This window comes from Aspergillus oryzae, chromosome 2 (assembly GCF_000184455.2).
Source record: "Aspergillus oryzae RIB40 DNA, chromosome 2".
Classification (NCBI taxonomy): Eukaryota; Fungi; Ascomycota; class Eurotiomycetes; order Eurotiales; family Aspergillaceae; genus Aspergillus; species Aspergillus oryzae.
The window spans coordinates 6,193,149-6,211,795 of record NC_036436.1 but is presented as its reverse complement, the minus strand read 5'-3'; the positions used below and the strand labels follow the sequence as shown (position 1 = coordinate 6,211,795).

The following is an 18,647-nucleotide window of genomic DNA, read 5'->3' as shown; positions in this document are numbered from 1 at the left end:
TAGTATCAGGTATAAATGAAGCTTTATTTTGCACGCTCGAAGTAAATACACAATAGGGATTACATGGCTCGACTCTTCCACGGCCAGCCTAAGTATCAAGAGTCAAAGATGGGCCCAAAAGCAGGCACCCCACTGGCCTCGAGTTGAAACACGACTTTTTTCGTGAGCACCGCGTTGCTAATGACGCAGACAGCCTCCGCATCGAATTCCCGGACAAGTTCTCGCGCCATTGGGACCATGTCCACTCGCCCGCTGCTATTGGTATCGATGATGAGTGGGTTCGGGTCCAGCTGACGCACGAGGTTGAGGACAGCTGAGCCATATGTCCGGCCCGGGTTTCGTGTCTGCCAGAGGACTCGCAGCGGCGGGCGATTCTTCTCGCTCAGCCAGGAGAGACATGGCCCTATTCCGGACCCTGTGGCGATAATGACCACTCTGCGGAAGACGCGCATCACATGGATAAATCCGTACATCAGTGTTCCACGTTTCCATAGATAGGTCGGTTGCTGATCAATGCATCGAGTGGTCCAGTCACCTGCCTTCGATACGATGCACGAAAAGCTTTTGCCATCGGGGTCGGGGAAGGTTGCAAAGCTATGCCACGTTCGCAATGGATGCTTCGAGAGCGCGATTACTTTACCAAATGCCGTGGATGTATGATCCAGGTGGAGTCGAGCCGCGTGCGGAGATAGATATTCGGGCCAGACTTTCACTCGACGAAGCATCAGCCAGGGATGGACAATAGTGGCGACGATGACGAGGACAATCCAGAACGCAGGGAGCTTGATCAAGTATCGTCCAAGACTCACGCCTTCTGCATGGCGCGCCTGATCGGAAAACACCACCAGAAGTGTCAGGAAAAGTGCGACCGCCAGCCATGCACCGAATCGGTGCGTGAGCTCAAAATAGTCATGGAGCTTTGTCCGGAATGTGGGGTGCGCAACCACAATGATTGCCATCAGATCTGCGAGTAACACATAGGCGAGGATCACCACCGGCAGGGAAACGGTCCCCGAGCCTGGAAACATCCAATATTCCCGCGATATCAAAGCCACGAGGCCCACATACCACAGGAAGGATGCTACACCACATCCACTGTGTACGCCACCGTAATGATACGCCTTGGCTGCTATCTTGCGCAGCCAGAGAGGAGTCGACTGTGGGATGCGGCAGATGCTCACAAAGATGGCATTCACCACCAGGTAATGTCGCGCCAGACCGCATATGAGTAAGTTGACGGCTGCTGCGTTGACAAAGGCGAGGAGCTTGTCTTGGCGCTGCACCATGATGATCACGAATGCGACCGCATTGGCGCAGTATATGAGGGTGAACAAGCGACGGTAGATGGTGAGAAGCAGATACCGCAATGAAGCAAAACACTTCCTTGGGGGCTGCTGGGCCTCAAGGTCCACATTGGCGGAATACCGTTTCCAATCTCCCGTGGTGTCACTGCTGAGATAGGTATCGACTGATGTCGCAATACTCGGCTTGCTAGAATGTGTGGGAGACATGGCGTTCCAAGATGATGTAGCCTATGTGTGGTGTTTCAATTGAGGGCCGTGGGCGTGTACAAACCCAGATATATACAAAGTAAGAGACATATGTACATGCATGAGTCCACCAGGCAAAGAAAAAAAAATGAAAAAAGCATGAGAATGACAACGCATTAAATAAGACCCGTACTGCGAACGGGATCTTACGGGAGACGTCCAACATGCTGGTCAGCAAAACTACCCCTCATGCTTTGATACTTGTAAGATGCCGTTAGCAGATTGAAATTTGTGGGTCGACTAGCCAGCGATTGTATTAGCTGCGCAAGTGGCAAGTGCCAGTGGCATGGCTGAGGTCGAAGAGCGAGCCATTTCGCGGCCTGGCAGGGGCAACTATAGGGAAACAAAGAGGCCACGCAGGCAGTCGAACCGGGGTCTCTCCATCGAATCTAACCTGAGCGAATGGCATGGGAGACCGACTCATGCGTATGCAATGCAACCAGCTAGTCATGGACTAAAACCCGTCTGCCCCCATTACCGCTCTGGCCGTTGGGGTTCCGGTGCAGCTTAATAAAACTGGGTACGGAGTAGCTCAACACAAATTGCATTTCCCATCGGACGTTTGGACACAATTAACTCTATCCAGGTAGAAACAGGAGTTTCCTTCTTACCGCCAGATTCATCATGATCACCGTGCACCCGGGGGGCCTACCTGTCTGAACTTTCAATCGACCGCAAGCAGCGTCGAAGCGTGGGGATCGACATGCTACTAGTAATCCATTCGCTGATAAGGAATCGGCTTGGCATCTAGAAGGCTTTGCGAGGGTTCGAACCGTGCCAATTAGAACGGTAGGACCCCTCACTAGCCGATTAGTATTAATTTCGTTCGTTTGCTGTCTTCTCGCCCATGAACCTCTAGGGGTGACTCGGACCGCTCCAGATCCGCCCTGAGCGGAAGTTAATTGATCGTGTTGACTTAGCGTATGTCTACAAAAATCTATCTTCGGGTCGGTGTATGCCGATCTACCCTCTGAGTGTTAAAACCGAGCAGATATGAGGCAGGTCGGCTGAATAATGAGGCTGCGCATATAAACTTAAAGCACTATAGGACACCGAGTCATGACAGTTAAGCCACATGGAATTTGCCTCTCATTAACCCCCGGAAGTCTGGCGTTGACAGGCACGAGATGACAGACGAGGCAGCCGAGGCAACGGGCTGAGGCAAAAGTTTATTCCGACGCGAAATTTGACACTATCCAAGGATTCGCAAAATATCGCTTAGGAGAAGCACCGTTGCCCAGCACCACCGACAGGGAATGTCCTGCAGGTTCTCGCTGTTATGGCATGATCTGGATGCCTAGGATTCATATCCCATGATAATACCTCCCTAATTATTCCCCTCGTTCCCCTGCACGAGTGGTATTGATAACGTAAGCACAGACAACAGTGCCCCGTCTAACGCTTTTTATGCCTTAACGGCTGATGGACCCCAGCCTTGCTAAGCCAGGTGCGACGGGTGAGCGAGTCAGCATCTAAAAATAAAACCAGTAAATCCAATTAAGCGACCCCAAGCTAACCTCGCACGTCCAATATGAGGATGCTTCAAGGACTGGGTAAACAACAAACGGGGATATGATCTTAGATGCTTCGTCAGTGGCATCACCATGACCAAAATGTACGTGACGTGCAACATGGCCTTCTGCATGTTCAACTGTCAATCCCTCCAGGTCTCATTAGTAAAAGACGCCTTTTGTGCCAAGAGAGTCGTGACAGGTCAAGAGGACGCATGCTGCACATCGTGGCTCCGGCTTACCCAAAAGAGGCGTTTTTTTTGAACAGGGTCAGATCCCGCGTTCCTAAATAAGCGAGCAAGGACAGTTAACAGAATTCAATTGTGGATTTTGTGTCTGTTTTTGTGTGTGTGGATGTCGATCATTTGGAGATTTTAGGGTCTGTGGATCCATCTCGCTGTCTGAATCATGCCTGAGGCATCAACACCACTCGATTGCGGAAATGCGTTCCGTTCGGCATCAAGTCCGACGCAACAAGTGAACCATGCAGTTGCCGTAACTGACAACCCCGTCGCTGCCTGCGCGAACGGTTCCGTCCCAGGAAACTTTAAAGCGGGTTTTCTCGACAGCACTGGCAGGTCGGTTGCAGGAATCCGAGCCTCTGCCTTCGTTGGGAAACAGCATGAGGTGTGTCCATCCCCCCTCTACGTATGCAGCCCGGCATCCTGATGCTTGAGTACCCACCAATCGTGAACTACAATCAAATCGGCATATACATTATCACACTGCCGATCCTGACTATTGCGTGGTGGACAATTCCTTCTCGTACGCATTTACCTGGCTAACCATATACGAATCATACAGACCCGAGCTGTGTTAGGCCAAATTTATACTTGGAAATGTGGAGGCGGGGAGGGCGTCATAGCTACTGACGTTATGCGCAAATACCTGGCAAATGGTGAAGACCCAGCGAACATGAGCTTGAGGCGTCTGATGGATGCAACCCCGGTATGCATATCAGTGTGGAGCTACACATGGAAGGATCAAACGCCACATTCAAACAAGGAAGACGTCGCTATTAAGGTTCATGCACGTTGATAATCTCTTACATTGGGAAGGCCGAGCAAATCCGGCATGCATCTCGTCATGAGGTATGATTACATATTCTTTATGCAAGAAGTGTCATTAATGTACTGCGTCAATCCGGTCTTCCTCCTGTTATCATTGGTATCACAACTGCTCATGGTACGATCGTCTCTGTCTGGCAATTAACGAGCGAATCTGCCGGCGGAAGCCTTCATTATATGAATACGTAAAGGCATTCGCAAGGCCGATAAATTGCGTAGACGCCTGCAGGATCTGCAGCCACCTCACCTTATGACCAAGGGACTCGAGCAACCGATTGAGCAGCCCAGGGATCCACAGAAGTACATAGAACGCCGGATAGCCATTCAGTAACATAACCCGGCGAACTTCGGCATATCGGATTTTCTTATCTCGTTGTTCCGTCGAGTCGCCTCGCCTTCCTGGGGTGTCAGCACACCTCAGGCGGCGCTCGGTGGAGGTCGTATCGTATTTACTCGGGAGGCTTTTCACTAGAGCCCCTCATTAGGATTACATTATGAAAGCAATTCCTTCGGCTTACCTGCGGAGAGAGGGACCTGCGATGAGAGCTGATCCCTTGACGGAGAATCGCTTACCCCACCTGTGCTGGCTGGATTATGAAACACGTCGCTGCTCTGGACAGTAATTGTCGTGTCCAGCCTTATGGACGATAGCTCTACGGGATCTCCTTCCGTGGACCGGGATTTATCACGGCCAGATGATGTATCGCCGTTCGGGAACAGGCTCAGATGCTCGTAGCGACGCTTGACAACGATGAAGACCACAATATACGTCAAGGCTGTAATGAGCACAATAGCTATTCGCCATCCATGTCCAAGGGCATACCGTAAGCCTAGATATTGCGACTCGATCCAACACCAATTGCCGCTTACGGGGCCCACAATACCCAAGCACAATGCCGTAGTACCTGCTATCCGTAAGCAACATGAAACAGCGGAACTGAAGGAGTAAATATGTCAAATAGAGCAAAGAATGAGCACTCACTCGTGATTAAGGGGGTAATCCATATTGAAATGCACAATATCACCTTGGCCCTCCAACTTAAGGTCGATACTATGGTTGGCCGTTGGACAATCCACAATGCGACCAAAGCTATGGCCAGAATCGAAAAATCAATGGCCTATGTAATACGTAATGAGAAAGGAGGGCCGTTATGGAGGACACGAGTGAAACGTACTTGGACGGAGAATTGGCCAATCCAACCGTTCAGCTGGCAGCCAGGTCCAGGGTTGAGGTCATGGCGCCGACTGACAACTAAGAATCCGGAGACGGTATTGTTCGTGGCATTGAGGAAATCTATTTGACAGTGCACTCGTGTGTTAGCCCAATCATGAGTCGGAGCATTGTGATACATCGTATACTGTACCCGCGATAGTCAGATTCAGAATTAGCCAATGGCGTAAATGGTTTTTAGGTGAAATGGCGAAGATAACGAGAACAAAAGCCGACGCAAGAGCAGAGAGTAGACTCCCAACAACCGTCGGGACTGATACAGCTAGGTCAATAGCCATGAGATACTGAGGCACCGTCACAGCGCCTCATTTCGTGCCTTCTGCGAGGCATGCATCGGTCAAAAAGGGATTTGCATTGAGCAGGGGGCATTGACTATTTGCTTAAATTGAACAAGATGAAAGGTTCCTTGCTTGTTAACGGTGTTCGCTCCTATTACATAACGTGGCCCACTGATCCAAGTATTGAACTCACAGAGGTAACTGGACCATTAGCCAATACCTTAAGTAACTGACTACTGTTACAGGGTGTGACAAGATCGTTGGTGGGTGGGTGTGTTCGTATATCTTTTCCTCCTAGAAATGGTGCTGGTTGAACAGAGCCTTCTATGGCCTATAGGAACCGCCGTGGGCGGCGATCTCTTACCTTAATAAAGCTAAAGGTCCCACTAACGGTTCTAATCTCTAGATGATATGAGCATCAGTTGTGCGTGGCAGGATCTCGCCACAAACTTTATTTTCCATTTGCCATGCCGCTAACTTCTCCTCCATGGTTTTCTACCTCATGCCGGTATCGTATTTCGGCCGGGAAAGAATACCTGGGACGGCAAAGCAAGATCGCTATACTAGCGTGTATTAGGCCATACTTAAGAAAAGATCTATCAGCATCCAGTAAGTCCTCTCGTGCCCAGGAATTGACAAATGCCTCCCTTCGGGTAGTTGAGTGTCATGAAACGGCTACGTTCGCAAGACCTTCAAAGTGCACCGATGAACACAAGGCGTAGAGCATATGTCCATCGAGCTTTGCTTGCTTTGCGGAGAATAAGGGGTCTCAAGTTACCGGGATGCGATTTCTTGGCCAATGTAACGCGGGCTGCGACTAGACTACGCGTGGAGCCGAGGAATATTTACGGGTCTCAGGGGCTTCAAAGTTTGTTGGCGCCCGTCTCATAACACATTGCGAATAAGCTTTAGCAAGAGCCTGCTGGTGACCTTAACCCTGGCAGTTAAAACTCGTCCGGGGCTTTCTTGAATGCCGTTGTGGATGTAATTGTTTCAACACTACTTGTGGCGGTTGATGTCCAGGAACAGGATATCCGATTGAATCCTCGAGACTCCATGTTGGCAGCCGCTGTCTGCGCTGGTCTCCCTTGCATCTGCTGAGAGCAATTCAAAATCATAGACGTAAAATAGGCGCATTGTGAACCATGGCACAGGCTAGGGTTAGAATATAGCTTTACGAACGGCCACCAACCGGAGCGACGCCCCACAACTCTATTCGGCCACCATCCCCTTATATCTGGAAAGAAAAGTCTGAAATGGTCGGCGAATTATTCTTTGTTCTGACACCACATTGTTGTATTCTCTGTCACAAGCCGAACATGAGCTTCGTTCTTCTAGAAGAATTGCTTTTCACTAAAAGATCTTCAGCACGATGGATCAACACCTAGGCCCAAGGTGAAACTCAACTGAGACAATCAGGGTCTCAGTGTGGGAACAGCGAAAACCTGCCAGTCGCCTAACCAAAATATTCACTAGCGATACTCCGTAGAGTCCAGACAAATCCTTGGGTAACCCAAGAGTCAAAGTGGAAGAGTGGAGGAGACGGAAAAGCTGGAACGCAACGTTGGCTACCAAACCACGTGGCCTAAAATAGCCCCAGCCCACTCCATCTTCCTTCCGTCGACACAGGCTCAACACTTTTTACATTAGCTTCGAGAACATGTACCAAACCCGAATGCATAGAACCGGGTGGGTATTGCGATGCCAAATATCCCGTACAAAGTACTGAGATGCGCATCCATGGTCGCTGTTGGGACCAGGTCCGCAATTACGCCGGAATCCGACCGTCTTTTTCCCGTTATCCTAGGGCTTATCCTAACTTAACTGGTTGCTACGATGGCGGAGGGACCCACTGATGATATCTGTGACTCTGCTCAGGAAACTAGAAGGGTTCTTTCTTGAATAGCGAAAATAAATCTATTTTGCATCTAGGACGCATAGGTGTCAGATAGAAGATCTTGTCCCATAGTATACACCTTCTCTTGTTAACGGTAGCGGCTGTTCAGGAGCGTTGTTGAAGCCTAAGGTATCGTGGATTCATATTTTAATGAAGCTGTGATTACGGTCCAACACCACCACAGTGAGCCAAGAGTATCACCAAGACTGTGTAAGAAACAATACAAAATATCCTAGATTTATGTGCATCTAAGGCCTAGCATACGGCAAGCAACTATCACCCTGACAGTCTTGTACAATATGGATCCTCGCCCTTCAAAAGTGTTGTAAGCCACAGTATATATATACGATGTACCATTGCTGAGATTACTCCCAAGCATGTTTCAAATACTCGCCTCTCACGAATTATATTAAATTTAGAATATGTTAGGGATGAATACTAAAAATAATATTGCCATGTATACATTTTATTCCCTACGGAGAATATATTCTGATCTCAGGGAGCGAAGGCCGTACCCAAGGGATGTACACATTGTAGGCGGAATGATGAACTTGTCTCAATTTACCACCCATTTTTCTGCCGGTTTAATAAAATCGATGCAGTCGAATAGCCACCTTAAGGCAGTAAGGTCCACACGGGTATCTTAAATCCGTGCCTTTAGTGGGAAGGCGGTGAGGGAGGTCAGGTGGTTTGCCCTCCACTGACATTCTTTCTTCTTGCGACTGTAGGCTTGGACAACATAACATACACTCCGAGGCCCATCCTGGCTTGTGCGAAGATCCTTGGGGGCTGTACAATGTGGAGGATGTGGTCTGCTCTTCATTTGTCCAAGCAGTCTTTCCGCCCCCAAAGGAGTGGATCTGATCGTCTTGTTAGGATGTGATCGACGCGCCAATAAACAAGACAGATATACGCTTGATGTCATACGGAAAAAGCGCCTGGACTGCCGATCCTGAGGCTGAATCAAGGAGTTTCCGAATGCTGTTTCCATGTCGTGCAGGCATGCGTTACTTTGCACTCCCAACTGTTCCAACAGAGGTGCGAAAGCTCGACAACTCACAACTGCGCGCCTTGTTACCACTCAACTGACCCTTCTCATGTTTACTCGAGGAGAGATGCTCACATCTTAACCCCGTCCTATCGTCCGACAGCTAGCCTTTGTCATGGCTCAGAATCTAAATGTCACTCCGGATGTACAAATCGAGCCGCTATTCCGGCAGGCTTTTAATTATGCCGACAAATCCAACACCCTGAGGCTAGAAGACTGGCTCTCTATCCTGACGCTCTGTCTGTCTCCATTGATTGCCCACGTTCTTTCGGGTGTTCCGACCGTCGTACGACGATGCCCGAGTCCCCCGACGTGGCTCGACACGCTTTGCCTATACAACCCCACCACTATCCTATGGAGATACCTCGCTATCGTGGATCGCCGCGTGAGGTACCGACATCACTGGGATGCAGCGGACATGGCAGCCACGAATGCGCTGTTTTGGACGTCACACGGCTTCGATGGTTCCGAAGACATGATGAGGCAAAGCCGAACCTTCTGCACGCGGATCCCACATCATCACCGCACGGAGGTCTGGTCAATAGATTCCATTAAGACTGTCATCATCACCCTGCAGGGTATTCAAGCCCTCGTCGTTTTGGTTCGTGGTGTCATGGCGTTAGCCAATATTGGCAATCAACCGTTCAACGCAACCATCTCTATGAGTACTATTTTTTACCCCCTTGCTGTCCTTGGTCTGCTTCGGCTGTTCGCTGCTCCCTGGTTGACCGAAAATTATACCTACAACGAGCATGAAACGTACGAGAGCAGCAGGATCTTGGCGCAGCATATCATGCACATCCCTTCTTCGGATGGCGCTTCCTATGCCGCCGTGCGCACCAGCCCTGACACCAAAAATGCACCGCCCTCAAACACATCACTGTTACCCAGAAGCTCGATGGCAATGCGTGATCCGTCGCCCGATGTTTATGCGCGTCCCAAGGGATTCCATCTCCCCGCTCAGGCTGTCGCCGTGGCCGTCCGTTGCTGCTATCTTGGCCTAATGACTGCCATCCTGGCCATCTGTGTGTGCTATATGATCCCTTACAACGGGGCGCTGATGATATTGACCCAGCCCGCGTCCTCGTCCGTCCTTTGGCTGCTTATCGTGATGTATATTGTGTTCATTCTCGTATCGATCATCCTATTTGTCACTTATCTCATCCGGTGCGGCCGGGACACAACAACTGTTATCCCATGTCTTCGTACATGGTGGTACCGGGCATACACGCTGATCTTCATCACCGCAGCAATTGCGTTGATCGTTCTTTCCGGGGTCTACACACGGCGAACATCGTGCGGGCAGCTGACGGTTTTTCCAGCCGAGTTCGACCAGGAGGTGTGCAATGGAACACCCATGCAAGTGGACAAGGGTATCGGGCCGTTTGGGATAGTCACCCAAGCGCCAGGCCTCACACCGGAGACTTGGATCTTACCGCTGGAGGGATGGTGCTCTGGAACCTTGACAGGCGAGATTTTGCCAGTCGTATCTGTGTCATGACATGTTCGTAAAGACCTAGTAGGGTACTGGCTGCATGGAACTGCAGCATATACGAGTATAAGTAATACCATGATTAGGAAAGGAAGTACAGAACATTGACTCCGATGTGAAGCCCCTGCGAGGTATTCATTGATCTTCTATGGGGTTGTATATGTAACATCCTAATTGTAGCTACATAAACAACATGAGCTGGTAGCTATGCCTCGCACAACTTGGTTCAATTGGACCAGTTCACATCGGGGGCTATGATATTCACAGACACACACAGGAGGAGGACACAGGCCTGCAGTCCATGTCCGGTAACAGTAATCACAGCTGGGTAAACTTGCTTCCAGTAATGTTAGCCTTAAACCCGGGAGATATGGGATATGCGGGAAAGTCCCAGGACACGCTCCTCCTCAATAACTGGTAATCCAACCCCTTACTTCCTGCATTCATATACATAAACTTGGTATAGGGCACAGTGGCATAGTATGAAAAGGACACCCCGGCGGGGACAAACGCCACATCACCATGCAACAAATGCACCAACTCATAGCCCTGTACCTGGAAAGCAAGCTGGCCCTCCTCCATTTGGAGAGCAAAGTGATGCGGCAATGTCGCCGTCGAGATGGACTCGTTCGTCAGCTTACTTGACATGATAATGGTTCCCATGGTAAAATTCCCTTCTGTTTGTGTGGGGGTTGCGAGCGGCTGGATAACCTTGTAACCGATGTCAGTGTTGAGATATTTCGGGCCGTAATCTTTGGCAACGAAGTATGGAGTCATCGAATCGTCGGGAGGGGTGTTCGGCCCACCGTGCCAAGACTGCTTGCCTTCACCAGCTGTGCCATTCACAAAGTCGCGCCTCGGAATATATTCCTCCTCTGGTGCTGCGTACAGGTCCAACGAGACGAGGATGTTGTATTCCCGGGGCGTCATCGGCCCGAAGGGGGAAGGATCATCTGGAATGGGAACATAGGGTGCGCTGATGCCATGGGTATCGTGGTCTCCTTGGCTGAAGACCTTGAAGAGTTTCTCGAAACCGCCAGGATGGAAGACATGCGTAAGTTGTGAGTCAGGATCGACCAGCTGGAATGTGTGGATGGAACCTGGGGGGATATTGCCGTAATCACCAGGTGTAGCGACACGCGCCTCGTGGCTGGAATTGGTGGCATTCTTCTGTCCCCAGAGCTGACAACGCCCACGGGTGCAGTAGAGATGCTCGTGTGTCACTCCATGAGTGTGTGGCCGAGCTGATAACCAGCCTGAAGCTTTGCCGTTATGTTGCAGCAACGAAAAGGCACCGTCGGACGAGTTGGCAGTGATGGAGAAGCGGATCGTTTGGGACGAGGTAAGCTTTATTGCATCTCCCTTATATTTCGGAAGGACATATGGACGCACAGAATTGGGCGCCGTATCAACGATGATGCTGCTGTTAGAGGGAAGACCGTTTGTCGCAGCAAAAGGGGTCAGCAAGATAATGGATAGCATCCATCCGACAAATGGGCTCTTCATATTGGGCAGTACTATAGGATGTGCAGCATATATTGAGGTAACAAGTATACAGCGGATGGTGAGGGACAACGACCACGGTGGCCTGGCCAGGAGGAGTATTATATAGAAGGGATATGAAGTATGTCAGCTACCTTTACCGCTTATACAGTGATGACTGGGCTCCATTATTACAGGACACAGAGGCCCGCTTGATGTACCTGGAATGATACCATGTTATATTCCTTGGCATAACTTGAAACTATTATCATCTGATAGAGGCAGACAGGGGAACGTTGACGACAGACAAGTATATTGACTTCGTCACGCATCCATTGTATTTGCTTTGGATTCGTTGTACAGCAACATGCTCCTGCGAGTGCCTTAGCCTTCTCTCCGGAGTCAGCACCCCTTTCTTATGGTATACATCAATTCCATTGTAGCTCGTGCTGTACCTTGACAACGTGCTGAAATGCGGTGGCTTTGGGGTATGAGATGCAATGATCAGCTCGCCACTGAGGCCATTACAAGTGCTCAGCCATCAGTTTACGATTATTAGGAATTAATTCTGCTGCAGGCTCTCGATTCAGGTACCCACATACTAGAACTGTCTAACCTCAAGCCCTGCATATGTCAGAATATGTGGATCATATTTGCATACAATAATCTGATTATCAATCGTGAGCCGGGCTAGGTGGCAAAATACACGGACCCAAAAAACAGATAGCCAAGAAATCCTTCGAACATCTAGAACAATTCTTCTTCTCCCGTCGAATCCTTCCACGTTACCTACCTAAAAACCCCCGTCTGTGGAGCCGGGACTGGTCTGGAGGCCGTTAATGGCGCGATTCTTGCGATTAACCCAGCAGTGATACAAGTCACAGTTAGGTAGCTTTAGGCTTTTCACCAATGATACCACATCCAGGATTCTTTCTCTACACCAACTCTGTACTCCTCACGTATGCTCTGAACAAGGCAGTCATCATACTCCACTAGAAACTAAATTTATACTACATGGTGTGGTCAAATGCCGTGGTTGCACCGCCTCTTCTGGACCGCGGATTTGGTACCAGTTTCTCTACAAGTTTAGACCTGAAGAAAACTTTCTCCTTGCTGCAATTTTCTATCTCTATCCTGCAGATATTTAGATATCCACATATGTGTCATAGATGAGTAGATGCCAGTACAGGATCGTTTGCACGCGGATTACATCGCATGTTCAAACTAACCCATAGATTTGTCTTCATGGAAAGGTGTTCTACGATTATAGTTGAATCCACTCAACTACAAGTTGAACATACTAGTTGTCGTCGTTAGCCGATTCCATTCGTATGATTTAATTCCGGCGAGAGTTTTGATACAAAGAGTGGGAGCAAAAATAATTGATATTGCGACTCTAACCCTTGTAATCTTTATTTTTGTCTAATGATCTATCTTTCCACTGCAACAGATAGTACCACTGTATCGGGACAAACGATGGGAAACACAAAGCCAGAATAAACGTTCCTGACACCTAGTTCAACACAGAAGGTTGTGCCTAAAGGAATCGGCGTGAGGTCTATAAGCCCATGCCCTTGGACTACTTTAGCAATCTTAGCACCTGCTGTGTGATATCAACCAAGGGAAACTGCGTTCGGTTTCCTGCCAGAGTCCCCGGAACTTTTTCATCAAGGAAGAACTCAGTGACCGAGTACAAGCTGCCGCCAATCTCCACGTTGTCCACTGAAAATCCGTTCTGAGATGCATACAGGTTGGGAACTGTTCCCACCATCTCTGCACTTGTCCACAGTCCATCAGCTGAACGGAGCACAATGGTTCCATCCGTAGTGTCAGAGACCAACAATACGGTGCCATTGAATTGCTTTGGCAGAAGGATTCCATCCAAGCTATTACCGATCCTAGTCGCATTCCTGCCCCTCAGCGGAACATGAATTTTGTGTCCCATTTCGTCTGTCATGTTGAAACGGTACAGCTGTCCATCGGAGCCATCCGTACCAAGCAGTATGTCACCTTTGACAGCAAGTCCCGAGAGGCCAGGAACTGTTTGGTTGGGCTGAGGCTGCAAGTACCAAGGAATGGCAGTTGAGCCATTGGGACCAACCTTCACGATGCTCGCCGGGAAAGTGCCCACGACAAAGGTGTTGCCGCGAGTGTCGTGAGCAGCATCTTGGTAGCCACCGTACACGCCATTCGTTACTTCAGTAAGGTTCTTTCTCCAAAGGACCTGACCACGGCTTGGATCAACCTTAACCAGGAAGTTGTCGCCTGAAATATCTTGGCCTTGAGTGTCAAAGGCAGCGCCGGCATCCACGATGACCGAGAGTAGACCTTGAGGATCCACCACAACGCCACTCATGTGGAGTGTCGGGTCACCAGAGAGTCCCGGAAGCTGTATAGTATTCACCATTTTCTTCTTGTAAGGATCGTAAACAGCGACAGTGCTATTGTAGAGGGCGCTTTAGGTGTGAACAAGACAAGGTCAGTTCATGCCAAGTGCTGAAAATTGCCTCTTAGAGAAACGCGTACCTTAGATAGACTAGACAGTCATTCTCATCGAAGTCGGCATGTTCCGGATACAATTGGTAGGCATTGACGGTGATGTTCCCCGTGAGAGAAGGACATCCAGGCTTGGCAGCATCTGCGGCAAGGTTAGCTTTGGTAAAGCCATACATTCTTTGGTGAAATATTCCAAAGCAGGAGCATCATAGTACTGTTGCGGAGAGCTTTTAAACCTACCAGAGGACAAAGTCGGTGCTTTGGGCGCGTCTTGAACACTTGAGCCATGATTCTCAAGGTTTCCCAACACATCCGTACTTGGGCTATGATGTATACCTGGGTTGTATATCGGCGTATCATTGTAAGAGCGCAACCGTCCACTTCTGAAAGCGGACGCTGGTATTCTCGCGTGTGCGGGAGCAATGTTGCATCCAAGGAGGAGCATCGAAAAGATGAAAGCTTGGAGTGATTCTCTCATGGTGAAACTTGATTTGGGAAAATTGAATGAGGTATTCTCTTGACAGTCGATCATGCGTGTGGAAGATTGATCAAACCACACCTGAGCAGGTCTAGCTTTATATGTCTCTATTGCTAGAGGTAAAGAAATGAGGCTATGAGCCTAGTGTGACGATTCTAATTCTAGCCCATTCTCAACATTGGGCACGCAACACGCCAAGCAACGAAGCTAACCAATATTGTGCGCGTGGGAACTAGCTGTAGTTTGAGGTCCTGAATCTAGATGCTTGGACGCTCCTAAGTTCATCATCGCATCTATATCTATTAAGCAATTTACATACCTATGGCAATGCTTAGGTAGCGATAGCTGAAAACGACATTTGAATACGTACCTCAACCTTGAGTGAGATTCGTTATCCCTTTCTCTAGTCTCTAAATCGTGACTTTTCCTAACGAATAAGGTAAGCTGAGCGGCGGGAAGCTGCAGGGAAATTATCCTTCTGCCATGTCATCGTCTGCTGGCCCAAACCCGTCGCCGTGATGGTTGTGTATCTTACATTGCCTCTCAGCCGAGAATGGGCTAGTCTCCTTGGAATCATGAAGACTAATAGAAGTGTACAGCCACCTTCAGCTAGCTCCTTGCATGTTAGATGAGTAGATTATTCGCGTGAAGGTTACCCTCTTTGGCAGCCCATGGCTGGCTTGTCCAGACTCGGTATTCTTGACGTTCACAGCAAACGTAGATCCCAGGTGGATCTCGTCAACCTAAAATGTTCATGAAACAAAGTGTGGCTGAGGTTACATCAGGGATCCACAGAGCACTCAAATGCATATACTGTTTCCTTCCGGTCGCTTACAGAAGCATTCGCGGAACAAGACCGCACTGAGGTCCCACTCAACAAGGGCCCGGTTAGGGTTACCTAAACGCCTTATCTGGTTGTTCTAGCAATGAGTTAAATTATGTAACTTAGCAACAAGACGATACCATGTTTAAAGTACCTATTCTTAATGGATGCCCCGCCGACACTGTTATAGATAAGACCAAATCCCCGACATCACTATTGACAAGAGGGATATACACGGCAGCAATCTATGAACCTATGAACCCCTTTCTACCATAGTAGCCTCTGGACTATGGCGACTGTATCGTTTAAAGTAGCATCGTTGAAATCCCTGTTCGTAAGTCCTGTCGTAGGCTAGACTATTGATTCTGCTATAATCATCTGGCGCGGACACCACGGTAGAGGATTCTAGGCTTACTCCTAGTGAAAGGTCAATATGCACCTCATTTCATTAGGGCAGATATCAATGACACTGTGTTCGAGGTCAAGTACTATGTGAGTAAGTTTTGCCAATTACTGATAACGTGTGATGAATCAGAACCAGCGTAACGCCAGACATCCCCTAGGTTCGCACCGTGGTTCAATAATATCTGCATCGTCTTCACCTGGTCACTTTTCGCAGCTTTATGCAGGGGTGTCATGTTCCAGAAATCCTTCACATCAATATGCGCGCCATTTGCCAGTAAGAGCCGGACGACTTCATCCTGTCCATGTTCCGCAGCCGTATGCACCGCGGTCATATCTTTGTCGTCATTCTGATTGATTCGATTCACGTCCACTCTCTGCTCGAGCAGCACGCGAACCACCTCCTCGTGTCCGTACTTAGCGGCCTGGGCCAGGGGAGGTTCGTGCTTCCGGTTCTGTATGTCGATGTGCGCGCCATGATTTATCAGAAACCGAACCACATCGGCAAACCCATTTGCGGCTGCCTGGGAAAGTGCTGTCTCTCCAGCATCATTTTTCATGTTGACATCCACCCCCTGATCCAACCTCTGCTTGACGCATTCAAGTCTCCGTCGGCGGCACAATAGATAAATTCGTTTCCGCTGCCAATCACTTTGTACAGCATGTTGGCAATTCGAGTGGGCTTTCTTACCCACGATGGCAAGACGGATTTGGGTCTTCCATTGGTGGTCTTATCCTGCGATACTGCGTCAGTGTCTGTGCTTCCTGTGGCTGCTGTTGCCGGAGGTTCATCATGTCTCTCTATATCTTCGTTTAACTCATCCATGTCATGAATGCCGAACCGCAAATCTCCGCCAAGGCCCTCTTCCTCGATAGCTCTTTTAAGCGTTGTCCGAATGAAAGTCCGATTCTGGGCAAACGTGTTGGGCTAATTCCCACCCCTTCTAATTTTTTACGCAGTTGCCTCCAGGCTTCCTTCCCAGTTAGCGAAAGCGAGTCACTCGAAACAACTGATGCCTCCCGTTTCCCGCTGCGGACTTCGTCGATGAATATCTTCAACATCTGTTCAACGTCTGCTTGCGAGGACCTAGGGAACAGCCGTTCAACATCCAAGCCCATCTCACCAAGGCTCGGGTCAGTGCTTTCGTACTTGATCGTATTGATGCTCCACAAGTTCAGCATCCCTACATATGATGACAGCCTCGCTCGGATCTCTGCCACTTCGTCGATTTTCCATCCCTCGCGCTCCCAGGTGACCTGAGTATCCGGCCCAACATTTTGAAAATGTTCTTTGAGGGCTTCTAGATCGAGTAGCACCCAATGGCAGTTTTGTGGTTCTTTGTCAAGTTCCGAGAGTAGTGTATCGCTTGAATTGGTACTTTCCAAGTTCTCCTTGAAGGTGTTGAGAGCTACGAGAAGAGCAAGCTCGGTTTGAACCTGCTTGAACGTGTCAGATGAAATGAATAGCGAATGGTGGAGAGTACGTGCTAATGGTTGGATTGTGGTAATGTGATCTACGGATATCCTTGTCGTCAATGCCCGGTTCAGGAGATGTGGCTCAGTTCCATACGTATGTTGATGTCGCGATTAGTTGTGAGGTTACCGTTAAACATCGCCCCGCCTTGGGTGTGAAAGGTGCTGGAGTCGGCCGACGACATAGTGAAGGAGTTGACTGATGACCCTAGGTAGCAAAGTCTTGTATGATATGGCGGGGGGAGGGATAGGAAGGTGAAAAAAGGGAGAAGGCTGAGGCTAATGCAAGGATGCGTAATACAGGCTCAGCCTCAACCCCGAACCGACTGCGGTTACTACACATATTACTGCTATTTCCTATCGCCCATGATCTCCTAGCCACCATTTCAATATTGTCTTTATCCATGTTCTGACGCGGAGTTGGGAATCGACCTGGGCTCACAGCCAAACGAGGAAGCTCTGGCTACATGCGTTTCTGGGTTTGGATCTACCCAATACCTGATTAAAACTTCCGGATAGGTTACCGATATTATGAACACCCTCTCCATAGCTGGTTTCAACATGTCAAGAGATCGATGTAAAGTCTCTGGCTCATGATTTGGCGCTGCGAAGAATGAGGTCTCGAACGGTCGGTTGAACAGCCCCTAGAATACCAGAGTCTAGAACCAGCACTTCAAATGACGATCTGCATAGAATCTCAAAGCCAACATCCACTTGTAGTGATTGTGCATTGTTTAGGAGGTCTTGTGGTTGACCACGCGTAGTGTCATACAACAACACCTGAAACAAGGTCCGAGCCTATACAACTGCAATCGTCTCGATGGGAATACCGCAATCGGCACAAGGACCGCCGACTGGGCTACGCATCGCGGACATGCTCCGGAAAAGAATGACATCGTTGACCCTGCTCAGCGAATAGCTTAATCCCAGTATCCAAGGAGACCAAGTGCAGGTGGTCAAGCCCTGAGCATGTTACTGTTCCACCAACTGAGTCCTTTTATACTACAGATATAACCATAACAGTGTGGTTCAATGGCATTCATATGGTCGTCGACTCTTGGACGTTTTCGCCCGAGAGGCTACGGTTTGTAAACCCTCCATTTCTGCCGTCAGGACAATCTCCTTCTCTAAGGTTGATTATATCTACTAGCTCTGAGCACCGCGAGGAGGTGCGAGTCACGCTTAGGTGATGAACATAGGGCCCGTACGAATAAACCTCTTGCAAGGTTATGCTGTACCTAGTCCTGATATAGCCAATGGCCCCGGGATAGTCAATCGGATAGAGGTCGCAAGGCTGGAGTATATTAGTCTGAATAAGGGGGTGACACACGGGCCATCGCCCGACAAGTCTACCTCTTGGACGCTTGAAGAGCCACAAAGCAGCGGTTTACCGGGCGTCAAACTTTGGTTTCCTGTTTA

At 49.2% G+C, this 18,647-nt stretch overlaps 5 protein-coding genes across 5 annotated transcripts; 2 read left to right on the top strand and 3 right to left on the bottom strand.

The window, feature by feature from the left end:
* Positions 1–95: 95 nt before the first annotated feature.
* On the bottom strand, positions 96–1,511 carry AO090003001537 (uncharacterized protein; the record flags this gene model as incomplete). Its single annotated transcript, XM_001820522.3, has 1 exon — positions 96–1,511. One exon carries the CDS (start codon positions 1,509–1,511, stop codon positions 96–98), a length of 1,416 nt encoding a protein of 471 aa, XP_001820574.1.
* Positions 1,512–3,469: 1,958 nt separating this feature from the next.
* AO090003001536 (uncharacterized protein) lies at positions 3,470–4,158 on the top strand (the record flags this gene model as incomplete). The annotated part of the gene is made up of 3 exons (XM_023235365.1): positions 3,470–3,688; positions 3,866–4,009; positions 4,120–4,158. 3 exons carry the CDS (start codon positions 3,470–3,472, stop codon positions 4,156–4,158), a joined length of 402 nt encoding a protein of 133 aa, XP_023090390.1.
* Positions 4,159–8,697: 4,539 nt separating this feature from the next.
* AO090003001535 (uncharacterized protein) lies at positions 8,698–10,083 on the top strand (the record flags this gene model as incomplete). Its single annotated transcript, XM_001820520.1, has 1 exon — positions 8,698–10,083. One exon carries the CDS (start codon positions 8,698–8,700, stop codon positions 10,081–10,083), a length of 1,386 nt encoding a protein of 461 aa, XP_001820572.1.
* Positions 10,084–10,392: 309 nt separating this feature from the next.
* Positions 10,393–11,580, bottom strand: AO090003001534 (uncharacterized protein; the record flags this gene model as incomplete). The annotated part of the gene is made up of 1 exon (XM_023235364.1): positions 10,393–11,580. One exon carries the CDS (start codon positions 11,578–11,580, stop codon positions 10,393–10,395), a length of 1,188 nt encoding a protein of 395 aa, XP_023090389.1.
* Positions 11,581–13,135: 1,555 nt separating this feature from the next.
* Positions 13,136–14,530, bottom strand: AO090003001533 (uncharacterized protein; the record flags this gene model as incomplete). The annotated part of the gene is made up of 3 exons (XM_023235363.1): positions 13,136–14,012; positions 14,083–14,194; positions 14,389–14,530. 3 exons carry the CDS (start codon positions 14,528–14,530, stop codon positions 13,136–13,138), a joined length of 1,131 nt encoding a protein of 376 aa, XP_023090388.1.
* Positions 14,531–18,647: the final 4,117 nt, after the last annotated feature.